This window comes from Lynx canadensis, chromosome E3 (assembly GCF_007474595.2).
Source record: "Lynx canadensis isolate LIC74 chromosome E3, mLynCan4.pri.v2, whole genome shotgun sequence".
NCBI lineage: Eukaryota > Metazoa > Chordata > Mammalia > Carnivora > Felidae > Lynx > Lynx canadensis.
In genome coordinates, this window is record NC_044318.1 from 27,753,477 (window position 1) to 27,770,905 (window position 17,429).

Here is a 17,429-nt window from a genome sequence, read left to right on the forward strand (position 1 = left end):
GCTCAGCCAGATACAGAATGCCTTGACCAGGTTAACAGCACATGTCTTACCATTAGGCAAAGACCAGAATATATCTACTGAGACCAAAAACCATCGGTGAACACTACAATTAGTGGGTAAAAATATGATGTGAAACATATTTTGTGTAGTCTCAAAGTATCTCTGAAGATCCTTATTAATTTGAAAGGGAAAAACCAGTACCTTTTAAGCATGAAGGCTGGCAATGTCTATCACCTTAACTGAGTGACCCAAGTTGCCATCACCAGCAGGGAGACCTCACATGCCCCTTGACGGGATGCCCTGAGAAGGGTCCACCACTTCTGTGGTCTTCTTGCCAAAACTGTGTAACCTCAATCTAACCAAGAGAGAACATGAGACAAACCCAAACTGAAGGATGGACAATCCACAAAATAACCTCCTTGGATTCTGGAATAAAGGACATAACTGGGGAAATGGGTAAAATCTGAATAAGGTCTGTAGGTGTAGCTAAAGTAGAATATGAAGGTTAATTTCCTGGTTTAGAGACTTGTAGTATGGCTTTACCAGATGTAACATCAAGGAAAGCTGAGTGACAGATATATGGGAGCCTCCTGGGCTGTTTTCTGTAAGTCTAAAATTATTTACAAAGAAAAAAAAAAAGCAACAACAAAAAAACCCCCTCCAAACACCACATGCTTTCTTAAAGGATTACGTTAACGTTGGATTAACGTAGGTGTGGGCAACTGCTACCTCAGGTGGGCGCCCGGGAGTCTGAGTTCCTGCCAGATAAGCTGTGACCAGCCTGTTTGAAACAGACTTTCCTGGTCTGGAAAGTCAAGGTGGCTCAGTGTGTTAGTGCCCGGAGTCCTGAACTCGGGAGCCCGCCCCCTACTTGGCTCCCCAGGGGACAGCTTCGCCTTTGCAGGGCAACTCTGAGCGCACTTACAGGAGACATCGGGAGAGCAGGTTCCCAGCAGGTCTGATCTGGGGTCTGGCTGGGCTTTTGGAGGCCGACCATTTCACTTTCAAGGAGAGGAACGAGGAGAAGAATGGGAAATGCAGCTCTCCTCTCTCTATGCCATCCCCTCTCTGGTTTCTGAGGGAGCTGAATGTGGCGGACACAGTTCTGCTTGTATCCCTCTTCCCTTCCTTACTTTCGAGCCAATGGAAGCAGCCCCCGACCTCACTTCCTGCTCGTAGACCGAACCCGTAAACCCTCCCGAAGCAGATGGCTGCCTGTTCCACCAGTGGCCCTGCTTTGTTCCTCTGTCCTTGTCCACAGCAAGCGGGGGGCTGGACCTCTAGTCTCCGAGGGCCCTTCCAGTTATGACAGGCCCTGGCTGGCCGGGCCCTGGGGAGCTGCCCCAGTGGAGACAGCTGTGAACCCCACTGGTGCTTAGGGCTGCTGAATCTTCATGTTCAGGGAGGGTGAATCAGCTCCCTCTCGGCCACAGACCAGCGGCGTGGCAGCTGAGCCCCCTGGGCTGATTCTGCTCTGGTTTTCTTAAAGAAAGCTCTGAAATCTTAGGATATAAGTGAGTGACAGCCGGGCCCACTGGAAGCTGGACACTAAGATCGTGTCACTATGGATGGTGTGGTGTAACTCGGATAACGACCAGAGAAAACGGGGGGGAGGGGGCTGTCACCAAAGCATGAACCTTTTGCCTCAGTTCATTCTCTGCTTCAAGTTCCTCACCTGTACAATGAAGATCAAGTATTCCTTTATCAGGCGTGTTTGGTATGACGTTCAAGTGAGCTACGGGTATGGTGCTTTAACACCTTTAGATAAAAGGCTACCCAGGCTGCACAACAGTTACATGGACACCCTTCACGCTACCGAAACGCACACTGGAACGTGGTTAAGGTGGTATGGTTTGTCACGGGTATTCTGCCGCAACGAAAAATAAAGGAAGTCATTCTGGATATCATTTTTAAAAAGGCTACACAAATATCAGGTGCTATGATTAATGTACGGTTATTTTGTCCTTAATGGCTATAATCACCATGTATGTTTATTCCTCCGTTACATGCAGACGAAATCTCCGCGTTCTGCCTGGGCTCCCGCTCACACCCACAGTTCCAAATGTCTCCACTGCTCCGCTGGCTGCTGGTCTCCCAGATGCTGACCTACAGTTCTGAGAGTTCCTGCTCCGTCTGTCTCCTGACTTCCCCCAGTGGAGGGTCCTGTGGGCCCCCGTGACCTTACATTTCCTGTATCCCTTACTCTTGGTGTCCAACTGACGGCAGCACCAATCCCCACCCAGATGTCCTTGAACCCGGTCATCTGTGACTGCTCTCTGAACCCCCACATGCCAGTGGTCACCAAAGCACGTTCATTCCACTTCCAGAAAGGTCCCCAAATCTAAATCCTGCCTTTTTCATTACTTTGATTGAGATCCCCGTCACCTCAATATTGTCATCTGGCTGAAGTCTCATCCTTCACACCACCGCCAGAATTCTCTTCTAGAAAGTCACATCTGATGTGTCCTTCATCTACAAGAACTACTCCGTGGCTCCTGCCTGGATCAAGTCCAAACTCTCAGCTTGCCATCCAGGCTTGTCTCTATGGAGCTATATTATTTAACACCAGCACACATTACAGTCACATCCACATCCCCACCATGAACCTTGTTCTATGGAAACGGAAGCCCTCACGCTCCTCTCCATATGCTGAGCCTTTCACAGCTCCTTGCTTTCTGCAAACAAGATCCCGTTGGCCTGTGATCTTCACCACCCTTGCTCCCTAGCAGTCGCCCACATCCACGTGTTTCAGTAAGGTCTAACTCCAACGCCTATTCTCCTAGGCAGCATGGTTCGGTGGTTTGATTCTGACACCATGCCATCCTCAGCATGCACTACGGGAGACCTTATAATTCATCGAGGTACCTTAGCTTTCTTTGCAATTAGATCTTATCTCTCTCAAGAGCTGTTCTGTTCTATCTTTGTCATCTTTCCATCCCTGGTTCCCAGGATGGTGTTTGCCTCAGCACCCAGTGAGGGGTTAAAGTTTCACCAGGAGGTGAAAGTGGCTACGACTGAGCTTATTAACTTCTAGTCCCTGGAAAACCATCTGAGCAAGGTCACCTGTGATAGTTAGAGAAGTACTGTGTGGGACATGATTCCTTTGGACAAGTAAGGATGACCACGATTCCTTTGGACAAGTAAGTTATATCTGGTTCCCCAGACAAGTGATTTGCTAACCCTGATGACTTTGGATCCTCGTATCTCTCTTCAAGGTGGCTGTCTTATACTTGGGGATTAACTCATCATCCACTATATTAAAAGTATTAATAAATTCTGTGCTATTCTGAATACCTGTACGCATGAACCCTCCCTCACTCTGTGCATTCCTGTGCCTTTCTGTAACTTTTAATTGCTTAAGCAAGATAGAACTAATCCGTGAGTGCATTTACGATGATTCTGTGAAAATGTAGGCAACTATTTTATACAACTGTAACGTGTGTTCATATCGGAGACCCCGTGACCACTATAAAGTGCTAACCTTTGATGATCGAGGCAGCTGGAACAGCTGGCAAGAAGTGCCTTTGAGCGCCTGACTCACACATGGCAGGAAGGTGAGGTTATGCTTTGTAGACATGTTGTTGTCTGTACAACTCTCACCTTTCCGGGCCCTGTGCCCGCTCCGACACCATACAGGTTACCTCCAGAGTAGCACTTTTGGACAACATGGCCGAGTCTTTCCACAGTCCTTTCTGGAGAAGAGGACTTAAAACCTAACCCAGCCTGAGCAAATCAGAGTCCTTTCATCAGATTTTAACGACTACGGTGGAAAAGTGTTTCTTCCGCTGGCTGAAGCTGAAGGTGTAATGTTCCGGAGGATGGGTCATGATTTCTACCAATAGGAGAAACCAGGTCTCAGAAACAATCAAAATGAAATAGGTGAAAAGAAGTAGAGACAAGACACGGAGGGCACTGAATTCTCTGGTTTGTGCTCCTAAGTACAGTCTGTATCTCTGCCCTTCTGATGGTTTAGTTATTACAACACTTGAATTCCAAAAGCGTATGTTTCCTTATTTGTTATTTGAATTTAATTTGTTATTGGAAGCAGAAAAAGAACCTTAAAAAGCAAAACAACACTAAACCCCGCTAACATAAATACAGCCAGAGCTGTTAAAACTTAAGAGCTTTAAAATGACCCAAAGGCTTCAAAGGACTCTTGTAGGACTTCTGCTCTAAGTATGTATTTAAGGATGTGGAGATCACGTTTTTTATCTAGCTACAAAAGGTGGACGAATTCCTTTATAACAATGAATAATTGCTCTGTAATTGATTTGTTGGTAAATGCTGAATTTTTTTCCAACGTCTAATCTTAAAGTGGACCTACCTGTGCATCATTCTAAGTTCAGGTTGGGGTGAGGCTCGAAGTGTGGCTCTACTTAAATAAAGTAAATGATCCACACACGTTGTCATGCTGTCTCTGAGGAATGCGTTAGTTAAAATTATTGCTGCATTCCAAATAGACCATCTGAGAGGGATAATTACTTTTCAATGCCTGGATCAATATTTTTGTTTTTGTCCTTTACTACTTGAGCGATTGGATCTAAGGCCAGAGGAGAAAATCAGGTCAGTCCCCTAGACCTACTGCAATCTCATGGGGAAGATCAATGTGTGTTCTTGGGAGCCCAAGGAGGAGAGTGAGGCCAGGGAGCATAATCCATTGTGTGCTAACTTAATTTCAAATTTCTCAATGAGCAAAGCCATGGCTGTCTAGGGCTCTTCTGATGCAGCATTTACACAGCTGCCCTGAGGACACAGGTAGAACTCATTTTACGTGCGGTGTATCGAAGATGTTCATGGATTTATGACACTGCCACATGCAAAGCCAAAGGGAAGTGCTGTGTGCCCTGTTCATGTAGCATCTAAGCTTGGCGGAGACGGAGACGGAGACGACGGGGCTACAGAGGTGGAGAGAGGTCCTGTGGCAGAACAAAAGGTAATGTCCTCATTGTAGGCACACGTCATCATTCAAGGGCCTGGCACTCGGGATCCGTGGGTATGGAATTTGCGATGATTTCACTCTGACAGAATAGGCCCTGACCTGTATTATTGGGACGATCTTAAATTGTCCCACGAAGGAACATGATTCAACATGTGCTTATTATAGCCTTTCCAATAAGAGTTAAAAAAAAAAAAAAAAAAGGATGCTAAGCAATACGAAATAATGAAGCATTTTGCCAGAGTGCCAACTCACCCTTAACCTAACAAAATCAATGCCTTTCAAGCACCTTAGAAGCACCATTTGCATGCAAGTAGTGAGCTAACTGCAAATGGGACTTCTTACTAATTAAAACTCATCACAGAGCATCTATTTTGACCAATATTTTGTTGGATGTTAGAATTACAATTGAAAGTGATAAAATACTCTTTGAACATTTCCTTTTGTTTCTAACACGTTACTATTCTCCATGGCCTTTTCCTACCAGTCCTTAGGCTTATTGGAACATGGCAGTGAACGAGGGGGGCAGCTTACTGGCTAAGAGTGCTGCCTCAGAAGCCAAGAAAACCTGGGTTTGAAACTGGGCTCTGCCACTAGCCAGTGTGGGGCTCTGGGCATGTGACCTAAGCTCTCTGTGACTCAGCCTCTTCCTCTGTAAACTGGGGATAATATTAGCACCTACCTGTTAGGGTTACAGTGTGGGTTAAACAAGTCGAAATATGTAAAGAGTAAATAAACACTATTTACATAGTAGTTGTTAGGGGTGCCTGGGTGGCTTAGTCGATTCAGCGTCCGACCCTTGATTTTGGCTCAGGTCATGATCTCACAGCTCGTGGGTTTGAGCCCCAACTGGGATCTGCACTAACAGCATGGAGCCTGCTTGGGGTTCTCTCTCCCTCTCTCTCTCTGTCCCTCCCCACTCACATTCTCGCTCGCTGTCAATAAATAAATAAACGCTACAAAAATAGTAGTTGTTGTTATCTCTATGTGGTAGCATGGAACACTACAGGATGTGAAGTCAGGGAGAGCTACATAAAAGGTTAGGTAGGAATCCTATCTCTGCCATCATCGGGACGTTAGGTGAGTTACTTAACCTTTTTGAACCTCAGTTTCCTTATAAATAAGAAGGGGGGTAGTCATGCCCACACTTCATTGGGTTATTGTGAATCTCATATGAGATAATTCATATGCTACCCTGGCAAACATTTCTAAGTGGGTTTATGAGACCAGCAGGCTCAGTCCAGCTGCATAGATGAACACGGATTCTGCCAGACTGAGGACCCACGCTTCCCTCCTTTTGTCTGACCACAGGCAGACAAGAACAACGAAAATCAGCCCAAGGCTTGGCAGGGACTCGGGCTTACCCCGGCTCTCCTTGGAGAAGGAGCTACTGCCCCCATCTACCTCTAAGGGTTAAGCATCAAGGACAGAGAGTACTCTTATATGCACAAGGCAGCCAGTTATCCGCCAGTCTGGGATGTCCAGAGACACACACACCTGCAGGCTGGCTCCCCATAAATTCTTCCCTTGGCTTCTTAGAGCCAGAGGAGAACAGCCCCTGCTTCGGCCACCCCCCTGCAGCACCTCTGTGCAGGAAGTCAGGGCCCTTGGGCTCCCCATCAGACGCCTGCCTGAAGCGCACACTGGAGCCGGGGAACTTGCCTGAGAAGCCAGTAAAATTTTAATGCACTCTGTAGTGCGGTCATGTCATACTCGGTTATGGCAAATAATCCCAGATGCCTGCAGAGGTAAAATGGAGCTGTAATGTGCTTGCCTCCTAACCCGAGCTGACAGCAATGATGTACGACTACCATTAGCGGAAAATATCACTTCAACTAACCCATGATCCAGCTCCGCTCAGGGTCACATTATCCATGAGGAACAAATTACACTCCCAAAGTAAATACAAATTTTCTACACGAAATGGGTACAAAAAAAGGGAAGGGGCGATCCGTTCCCTTCACTGGCACACTGCTGAGTGACACAGATGATAAAGGACAGGACAAATCATTGGCTGACAGAGTGCTGTGCCGTGATCAGCTCAGCCAGCACGCACTCCAGCCGATAAACACTATATTCTCCCCTTAGTGGCAAATACATAATCTTTAACACGGACATGGCTGCTTCAGATATTTACTACCATTCGGGCTGCAAGAACGCCCCATGCAGCACTTGCTGCTAGAAAAGGAGACACCCTGTGGCCTTGACGGACCCCGAGATCCTCTACAAAGGTGAGAGTCAGCGTCTGGGGATGGACAAGGGGTTCTTGAGGTGGCAGACGACAGCACAGAGTGGAACAGCTTTGTGGGGTGCAGCTCAGGAGCTGTGTTGATATCACGGTCCTCTCTACTATGTGCTGGTCACAGGAAGAAAAGTCTGGAGAGACCACATGAGATGTGGGAGACTCTGGACCAAAAGCTCAGAAATGAGCCTCTGTTCCCCGCCCAGCGCTTTCCCCTGCTGCCTGGGGAACCGTGACCAGCCTCTTTCCCTTTCTGGCACTTCAAGAATCAACAGAGCAACTTCAGGTAGAACACTAATATTTACAGGGCACCTACTAAGTACCAAGCATATGCTGGGTGTGGGGTGCTTGCCGGGAGCCTATGGTTTAATAAGATATTAAAGGTTTACACACAGATATGTACTAAAAGGTGTCTGAGTTCCTTGAGCAAATATAGTTTGGGCTTAGTCTGCTCATTGGTAAAGCCTGCATCCCTGATTACTCACGGTGGCCCCTACGCTGATTTTGCCACTCACATGTAAGAGTCAAGACATACAACTTGTAGATTTGCCTTCTCACCTGGGACAACTGCTTCCTGGGTGAAACTTAAAAACTCACATTTCAGATCTTGTACATCTGACTTGTCATTGAACCCAAACTGTATTTATTTAATATTTATTGAGCAACTGGCAGGTTTGGATTTTTAGAAGTTAGTGGGGTTTGGAGGTGAACAGACAAGAGATGGTCCAGGTCTCTTGTAGCATAAGGAAGATGGCAAGGGTTCTCAGGTGGGGCTTGTGGGCATATCCCAACTCCCCCTGAGTCACAGAGAAGCAGCATGTTATGGGAAAAAGAGCCCAGACCCTGGAATCTTAAGACATGGTTCATAGGTCATGTCTGATCACTTGCTCTTCAGTTTCATCTTTGTTATTTGTAAAATGATGACGTGACACCTACTGGAGAAGATACAGCCCTTGAAAAGACCCGTCACCAAGTTCAGCATGTTGCAGATGATCAATAGTGTTGCGTATGAACATGCACACAGATCCCCACAATGAATCTTTCAACAGGTCTTATAAAATGGCATTTGTAAAAGTGTTTTGAATAATACAATGTTCTCTCCATTGAAGTGGCCTTTCTTCTTCTTCTTTAGTTATTATTAACCCAAATCTCATTGGTTTACAGCCCCCAAGAAATGAAGACCATCTACTCCTCTAGTCCAAGAAATAAGGAAAAACTCTATGACATCTATACAAGGGGAGTAGCGGGGGGGGGAGGGGGGGACTTGACCTTCCCAGCTATAGCTTTGATTTAAAAAAAAAAAAAAAAGAAAGAAAGAAGAAAAATGATATACATTATTCCACTGAATTTGGGGACTTTTAAAAGTATAAAGTTTGCCTAATTACAAATACAGCCTAATACAGAGATTTTATTATCTTTATTACACCTAGAATGACAAAATTATAGGGAGCAGTTATCTGTAACTATACTACCAACCAGAAATTACCAAGGGGGCATTAACTAAGGCAACCACAAACAACACACAAAGACACATGTGCATGACTACAAAGAAGTCCATACATCTTTACTGGGGACAGAACACTCTCCAACTGGAATACAGAATAAGACAGACTCTTCTGACAACCAAAGAGCGACCCGGGTTACACTCTATGAAAAGCCACGTGCATAAAACACGCTGTGAAAGGCATCACTAGTACAAATGTCTCTGCTTATGACCTTCCCACTATTCAGGTGGCTCAGGGTTCATGGTCAATTTCGTGAGGATGAAAGCCATCACTTCCACCTACCTCTTCCTTGGCATTGTAACCTTCCCTGCAGGTAAGCTATAAAATCAAAGCCAGTGCTTCATTCTAAGAGATAGCAGCTGACTTTTTCTCTGGGGTTGTAGAAGCATGAACTCAACCCCAGGTGTCTTCCAGAATCCCAGAAAGAATTCCTTTCACAGGCCAAATAATACTCATTACCAATCAAGTGAGTTCTTAAAACACATCGTGCAAGCTAGCTCTTCACTAGTTCCCGTGCTCTCCTAAATAGTTAGGGTAACTGAGAAACAGAGATTAAACTAATTGTGCTGCTGCCTACCCACAGGTGCACGGTGACATACCTAATTGAGCCAAGCAGCTACAACGCCCAAATCAGTTCCCTGGTACGTACTGGAAAAAAATAAATGGTGAATGAGCCAACAAAGAGATAATGACCTGGTTCAGACATGAGGCCCACACGTAAGTTTCCTTCAGTTACTTGAAAGAGTCAATGCAGATGTGCCCCGACCTACCCACCATGTTTATGCCCTCTTAGGAATTAGAGAGAGATGAATGAATGGAGACAATCCTTATACGATCTTCCTTCGACACTGGCCGAGAGAAAATACAATCACATATTAATTTCCCTCTGGGTCTGCCATGTTGTTGGGGCCTAGGTAAATAGCTACATAGGAAATCAGGATATTCAGTGTTAGATCATTGAATCCAGCTTCACATCTGGCAAAACCAAGGCTCAGCAGTGTTGGGTAACTTGCCCAGGGCCCCACCACTGGCTAGTGAGAAATAAGAAAGTAGGTCTTCTGAGTATCCTTCTCCAATACCCACCCACAGTGATCAATAGGACATCTAGAACCTGTTCTTTCTCCTCACTATTCAAAGAAATAAGCATTTAGCTAAAGATGTCCGACACACTTCCAATAACTCCTGGGTATTCATTTTATTGATTTATAATTAATTAAAAAATCCATATATGTACAAAATCTTTTTCCAGTGTATGGCACAGTGGTAGTGGACAGATATGCTACATACACTTGATCTTAGCCAAAAGGCCGGGAAGCGATTGCTACGTACACATTCAATCCAGGGAAGCAGTTTTTGGATTGGCATGGAAACTCTAGGATATGAAAAAGAGAAGAACCTAATGAGAGTCAGGATTTAAAATAATTTGCGGTAGAAATTTAATCCAAGGATGGTAGGAAGACGAATTCTGGATGGCTACAATGGAATTAAACCAGTTGGAAATGGGATGAGGTTAGAAGAACAATAAAATGTCATTTTGACCTGGACCTAACCTCGGAGGGGCAAGAAGAGGTTGAGCAGATGGGCATTATGGAAATTGGGCATCCAAAACGGAAAGCTCTTGAAACTTGCCCCCAAATTACACAAGTTGCTCAAATAAGCTAGGAAATTTAGAAAAGGCTCAGGAGTATCTTATGAGAAAACAAACTTGTACAGGGAATCCAGAAAGCTGAAGAAGACAGCACCTATTTGCTGCAGTCCAGAAAATAAACACTGGGATTGATACAGAGCACACTCACGTTCAACATCAGTTTTCTGAACCCGTTTCACTTCTCCCCTCCGTCTGGAGATGAAGATCCAGGAAAAGCAAATGCCCATTTAGCAAAGCAACAAACATTACTGAGCACCTAATTTGTGCCAGGCACTATGCCAAGTGCCAAGGACACAAGAACACGGCTCCCCGCTCTTGTCCTGGACTGTGGTCACTTGCTTCGCTGCTAGAAAATTGGAAGGGGGGGAGAAAATTCCTTTTTTTTCCAAAATAGGACAGGGTCTCTCATTGTCTCCTGATCAGAACAGGTCCTATTTTAAAACCAAGGACTGAGGTTCTACAAGCAACAGTGAGCTTCTGGAATGTTGCTGAGGGTGCACAATCTTTACCAAGTGTGCATTGTGGCCAATCAAGGCATGGGCCCCTTCCACTATAAGCACAAGCCACATGCCCAGTCTTCAGTTTGCCATCTCAGCGGTTTCTGAGTCCTTCAGAAGCCAAGTTAGGCGTGTGGTTTGTGTGGAGTTAGGAACATAAGCCTCCGCTGCTCTTCTTAGAAGCTGCCCCCTTCCCACACAAGTGAACACAAAATGATCAAACACAACACATTTTAGCACACATCAAAACATTAGAACGCACCAAGAAGTGTGTTCATGTGGCGGGGAGAGGGAGCTGGTATGGGAAATCAGTAGCACTGCATGTGCACCTGGCAGCGTCCCGGCAGGATGTCCCGGGTACTAGTGAGCAAGTCACAGGAACCACACAACCTTCTCCAGGTGTTCAAAGCCCAGAGAGAGAAAACCGCCATCATGTTCACGGGTACGTTAGGAAAACGAGGATGGCTCCTATCTGCGAAGAGATCATACGTGTGTATTGCGTGTGTGTGTACTCCATGTTAGCTCTACACAAGCACGTGGGTGCACGTTACCCTCACAACACCTCTACAGCTTTCGAGTCTTTCTTCCCGGCTATCAAGCTGTTAAGAGCCCTAAACAAGGGGAAAGTAAATGTTTCTCTCCGACATTTGTATAAGGCCGTGGTTCTCAAGACAAATCGCGTATCGAGGTTACTTAGGAAACTTCAAAAATTACAGTTGCTATGGCCCCACCCCAGATGTCCCGCATGGGCCCCTCTCCCCCGTGACGGGTGTCTGGAGCTGACAGTATTTGGCATGTGGGCCACGGGCTCTACAAGCCACGTAGCTGCCATCAGATTCCTGCAGAATGGCACGCTTGCACTCGGATCTGGGTTGTGCCCAGGGGAAAGCCTGAAACTTGGGATAAGGAGTTTCAAAGCCATTGTGGGGGGAGACCTTCCACATTTCGCACCACTTCCATTCAGCTTGTAACAGGAAGAAGTGCCCTAGGGGACTAAGGCCTCACGTCCTCAGGCAGGTTTTCCGGCAGATCCGGAGCTTTCTGAAGAAGAGGGTGGCCTTCCTCCTTTCCCGAGTGAGTCTCTCACTTCCCTCCAAGTAAAACTCAAGAAAGCCAACGTTTATGGGCACTTACTGGTCCAGAGACCAGGAGCTGAGTCAAGCATCTTCTTTAATTGTTACAAAACTATAGGTGGAGTTGTTGTTAATCCCATTGGGCGGATGAGAGCACGGAGGCTTGTCCGCTGCTCCAAAGTAGGAAAGGACAGTCACGCACCAGCCTAAGCCACCGGACTCAGAGGCCCAAGTGCCTGACCACCGGGCATTACGCCTTCCAACCAATTTTGCCCTGTGGCCCACACAATAAACAGGAACTACTTTTAATCTCTACATTAATTTCATAACCAAACAGGGAATGTTTCTTAGTATAATGGGCTGTTGCCAGCGGTAGAGGAAGAGAGGCAACAAGAGAAAATACAGGCCAAATACGTGGAAATATGCACGCTGCCTCTTTGTTCTCATGATAGCAATTCATTTCGAATGGGAGCCTGGGATAGTTGCTTCATTTGGGCGACTAAGGTGCAAAGCGCTTCCTCCTTGCTTTACACTAACTACAACACAGAAAAATCCCACATCTAGGATGTGGACCGTCCACAGCCTTCTCTCACTCCCGCCCAACGCCGACCCTGGCCAAGTCCTCCAGGTTCTCTGGCACTAGTGCGAAACGTACCCCGCGCGGCTGGGAGGGGGCGTTGAGAGGTGCTTTTTTGCTCAGCGTCTCATCAGAGCCTTTTCCGTGCACAAGTGCATCTCCTGCACGCGTGGGGAGCTCTGCTTTTTTCGCTCCTTTCCCAGTCACTTCCACATTAATTAGTAAGGGTATCATTTTATAAATTACAGCTTCGTATCAGAGGAAAGCAGAGTTTATCTTAATTCAGTCAGCTGTGTGAAATACAGTACCCTAATTTTAGACCGCCGGTTCTGCAGATCCCCGTGGAGTAAGAGAATGACAGGTCTTCCGGAGAGAAATCCCAGTGGGTCCCTACAAGTCTCACTTTTGCCTCCAACAGCATCCCTGGTGAGGCTGCTGAAGGGATCCCAGGACACTGAGTGGCATCTTTCCCCCCATTAGCAATTCAGATTTGAATGCGAATCCTCCCAGCAGCACATGAAAGCAGCCTCGGTTAGCTCTGGGGCTCCGAGGGGGGCCCAGCCAAGAGGCTCAGGCACAGAGGAGGCTGCCAGGGGCCGGGGCTTCGGCGCGCAGCACAAGTCTGGGAGGATGGTGCTGAAGTCGGTGATAAACACCAGACAATCTCAGTCCAAAAGGGGAAGCCTGACAGTCTGAACTGTAACAGAGCCAAGCAGGCACGGCTGCGATTACAGTCTTGATTGCTCCTGCCGGGAGCCCTCTGGAGGAACGCAGGGTGGCGCGTGGCGGGGCAGGGACAGATGATGGGAGTGAGGGCGGGGAGCGGCTCCCTGCCAGGAGGAGGGCCTGCAGGGCCACAGCAGGCCACAGGCAGAGCCCCCGGGGGCGGCGGGTCCGAGGAACACTCCTAACGGCTCTCCCCTCGCCGGTCGTCACCCCTCTCGTGCACCTGCTATAAACATCTCTTTATTCTCCTTCGTTGCCCTGGAGTCATCCCTGACTCTGAGCGGTGGGCCCTGCTCCCTTCCCGCCGCCACTGCTCCGCGCAGATGCTTCGCTGCTTCCCGCGCTCAGAGCTGGGAACCGGGGCGGCAAGGACACGGGGATTCGGGTCCTGGGGAAGGACTCGTTGGGATGCGGTCAGTGTGTAGGAAACACCGTGGCCCCCAGGACACTCCGAAAACCACAGACAGCTCTACCAGAGCTAGGTGATCATCTGGACAAGTACTGCTAGGCACCTTCAGAGATTCTGAGGTAAGTGGCCTGGGATGAGGTCCAGGCATCAGGATTTTTACCGCCCCCCCCCCCCCCCGATGATTCGGATGTGCATTCAAGGTTGAGACCGCTGACCCAGACACCTGCATGCTATGCAACACCGGACAAACCTTATCACCTTCTCCCACTGCTGGGGACCAGTGACACTTTGGGATGTCACATTGCCTTTTAAAGAAAGAATGTCCCCTTGGATGTGAAATCCAGAACAAGGCTCATCCTCTTGGAGAAGTGCCACCGGCTTGAAAAGAGAGATCAACTGTCACCTGTAAAAGATCCCCTGAAACGGCCAGAAAGCACCAATCCCTCCCCAGTGCCTGTGACGCCCGACAGAACGACGTGACGACTGCCAGGTGGGAATGTGGCCGGGATGGCTCCAGGACCAGCGGACGCGCCTCGGACACTGAGCCTCTACTGCTGCCCACGCGCCTCTGGCACCCACTGCACGCCGGTTGCCTGAGACACCAGGGGCCCGACTTGCAAGGAGCTGAGACTCCCAGGGGCTGGAGGAAGGAAGCTCCTACTTGTCAGTTAAACAAAAGAATAATCCACAGCCCCCTTTGCAGTGTGTACTTTCACTGTCATCCAACAGCCCATTACCATGTCACAGCACAGCGCACCCTTCCATAGGTCACTTTGTTTAAAATGACATGGATAATGCACATGTCAGCAAGCTGACAGTCCTGGCCGTCCTTCAGAGATAAAAACCTCAAGGCGAGAGCCTGTTCTTATCTAGGGGACATGCATTGGTCTATCATCCAAGTCAGGCAGAACATGATTTCTCCAGAGAGCACTTTTTTCATTTCCTGATTTTAAGGAAATCAAATAAGCACCATTTGTCTTCATCTGAATATGCTTGACCTGCTCAAATGATGATGTCTCGCATTTTATAACAGGCTACATATGCTGAATTCAAATTAACGACAGTACAGAACCAGAGCCTTTAGATCTCTCTTGGAGGCTGGCAGCAGAGAAGGAGGGAAAATTCTGGGCCTGTTGGGAAGATCCCGCCAAACACGAACTGCGGGATTCTGAGTGAAATCCACAGGCACATAGGAGGTGAAAGGCACAGAATGGGGCTCAAGAACGCCAGCGCCACAGGACAGACCCGGAAACCGGGGAGGTCCCATCCCTCTGAGGCTGAGCAATATAGAAACCGTGACGTTCGGGTAACTCTTGATGAGGTTCATAAGGGAGGAATGAAATTAGCAAGAAGTTTGGCTGAGGGGTGGGGACAGCTAGAAAGAAAGACCAACCGGACAAATAATCCCTTTGCTTCAAGCACAGAAAGTTCACTTTACCGGGCTGTGATCCAATCTTCTGAAAGCTCAACAACTGAGCTCCTTTTCCGGATCCATGTTGAACGGGACGCACAGAGGCTGGCGGCCATCAGCCTCCACACAGAGCGGGTACCTGCGGGAAGAACCGCCCTCCCACCTGGCCGTCCACCTGGGCGGGAAGATAGCAGTTCCCACCTGCCTTGCCCTGCCCACCCCTCGTCCCACAGTAAGATTCCGAGAAACACACCGTTCACATTTCCATCAAGAAGGCCAATATGTACAGTAAGGCGAGAAGAAGCATAGAGGTCAGTAAAAGAAATGAAGAAATGACATTACAAATGCAGGCTAGCAGGTTTAATGTTCTAATCAAGGATTCAAAAAGAAAAATCAGATGGCTATTAAAATGGTTTCCTCTTTTAAAATCTGTAAAAGTGAAAACCTGATGACGATATATCCAATATTAACGGGTGTGTTTAAAAAAAAGTGGGCCTCACATATTAAATACATTATTTCTTATCACAGGAAACATCGCTGTGTAAATAAAGCTGGTCTTTGCAGAAAAGGTACGGTCAATAGCAGGCTGGTATCCCACCACCCTGTGACGGTGTGCGAGAACCACGGTGCTCGACTCTGCCCACAATGGTGGGGCGGGGCGGGGGGATCTTACCTTCTCTTCCTGGTCACTGTCGCTGTCACACTGAAAAGAAAGATAAGAGAATAAGGGTTAGTGAAAAAATTGAGTAGATTTTTATTTTTGATACAGAAAAAAAAAAGAGGAAAGACAAATAGAGGAAATAAAAAAATGCTGCCTAAGCTGTACAGAGTTTCTTCAGTTCAAACGATGATAAACAGAATCAGAAGCGAAATGCTGTGAAGGTGCTCTGTTGATTTCATTCGACGCCTGCGCTCTGTGCCTCTTCCTGTGGTCAGTCTGGCAAGGTGTTGGATCACAATGGTGAGCACCCCCACAGCACGGGAGAGGGGATGCCCATCAAGGAGCCAATCCGGCCGCAGGACTAAGGTGCATCAAGGTCATTCACTGGGATTCGGAGCAAACTGATATCTTAATGGAGACCTTCTACCTTCAGCTAATGTGAATGGTTGTATCTCTCCCGATGTTTTTGCACAGGAAAAGAGGTAAGCCTCCGGACACCGTATTCGCTCATTTGGACTTTGGAAGAAACACAGTGGGCAGAGCTCACCAGTTTGTGATGGCTGCCTTTTCTGTGGCTTAGAGGCCCAGAGAAAAGAGGGAATATTCCCTATAAAAACACACCAATGATAAGAAGAGGTCAGGGAAATAAATCAGCAATATGGGCAAAGAAATCTGTTTTAAGACAGTAGAGTCACATTGTAGCTAACTGACCCCAAATTCCAACTGGTCAGCTAAGTTTGGGATAAGCAAAGAACGAGAGTTAACTCAAAACTTGGGCTTCTTCATTAGAAGCAAAGGGGGAAAAAATAAAACCACATTTTCTTTTTAAACCAAGAGTGTTTGTTACCCATTTGATTTCAAAAGGGGGGGGAGGATGTATTCTGTCACAGTAAATGTGCAACGGATAAAAATATTCATTCATTCCCTCAAAAGTCCTTGATGAGCACTGCTAAGCCAGACAGATACTCAACCAAGCAGGACGCAGGACTGGCCCTAAGGTAGCTTTCAGTTTAGCAGCAGAGGGAAAGCTATAACGCTAACACTGAGCAGAGGTGTGGTGTGATGAGAGCTATAGTCCATTAGGATGACTCTTCCCACAGGGCAGAGGAGAGACCATGAGCTGGGGTTGGGAAGAAGACATTGGTCACAGGTGACCAGTTTGGCAACCCTTACAACACTGTCTAAAACAGCATGACGCATGGTTTAAGAAAGGGAGGAACAGATGGCAGAGTAGTTCTGAAGGCAGAACCAATAGGACGTGGTAACACATGGATGCGAGAAGCAAGGAAGAGGGACGAGTCTCGGATGATGCCAAGGTTTTTAGTGTGGCCACCTGGACATGGGAGTTGATGTAGCTATGAACAGAAACAGAAAATAAATTTGCCTATACAGCAGTCACTACTGGCTAGATACCCATAGTCATTTGCAAGCCCCTGTCCCCTAGTCTGTAGCTTCTGACATTTTGAGACTGAAAAGGCCAGATAGTCTCTCTTTTCCAACTTTGCTTATAGCTAAGGGTGGCCATAAGACACACCGTTGGCTGAGACTTGAGGAAATGTCTGCTGAGGGTTCTGAAAAAATTTTTTTCTTCTCAAAAAAGAAGAAAAGCAAGAAGCACTTGCCTCTTGCCTCTGAACACGACTGAACGAGGATATGACGTCTGGATCTGTGGTAGCAACTTTGCAAAAATGAGGCAAAAAGCCTAAATACTAAAACAAGAGAGTGGGGCCAAGAAATGGCCTGG

At 47.2% G+C, this 17,429-nt stretch overlaps 1 protein-coding gene across 3 annotated transcripts in view; it reads right to left on the minus strand.

Moving 5' to 3' along the window:
- The window catches only part of AUTS2 (activator of transcription and developmental regulator AUTS2), a 1,119,238-nt gene that overhangs the window by 306,347 nt on the left and 795,462 nt on the right, over positions 1 to 17,429 (minus strand). For all 3 annotated transcript variants that reach the window (XM_030300780.1, XM_030300781.1, XM_030300779.1), the window contains exon 5: positions 15,698 to 15,727. In XM_030300780.1, coding sequence (XP_030156640.1) covers positions 15,698 to 15,727 — 30 coding nt within the window. The remainder of the gene's footprint in view (positions 1 to 15,697; positions 15,728 to 17,429) is intronic.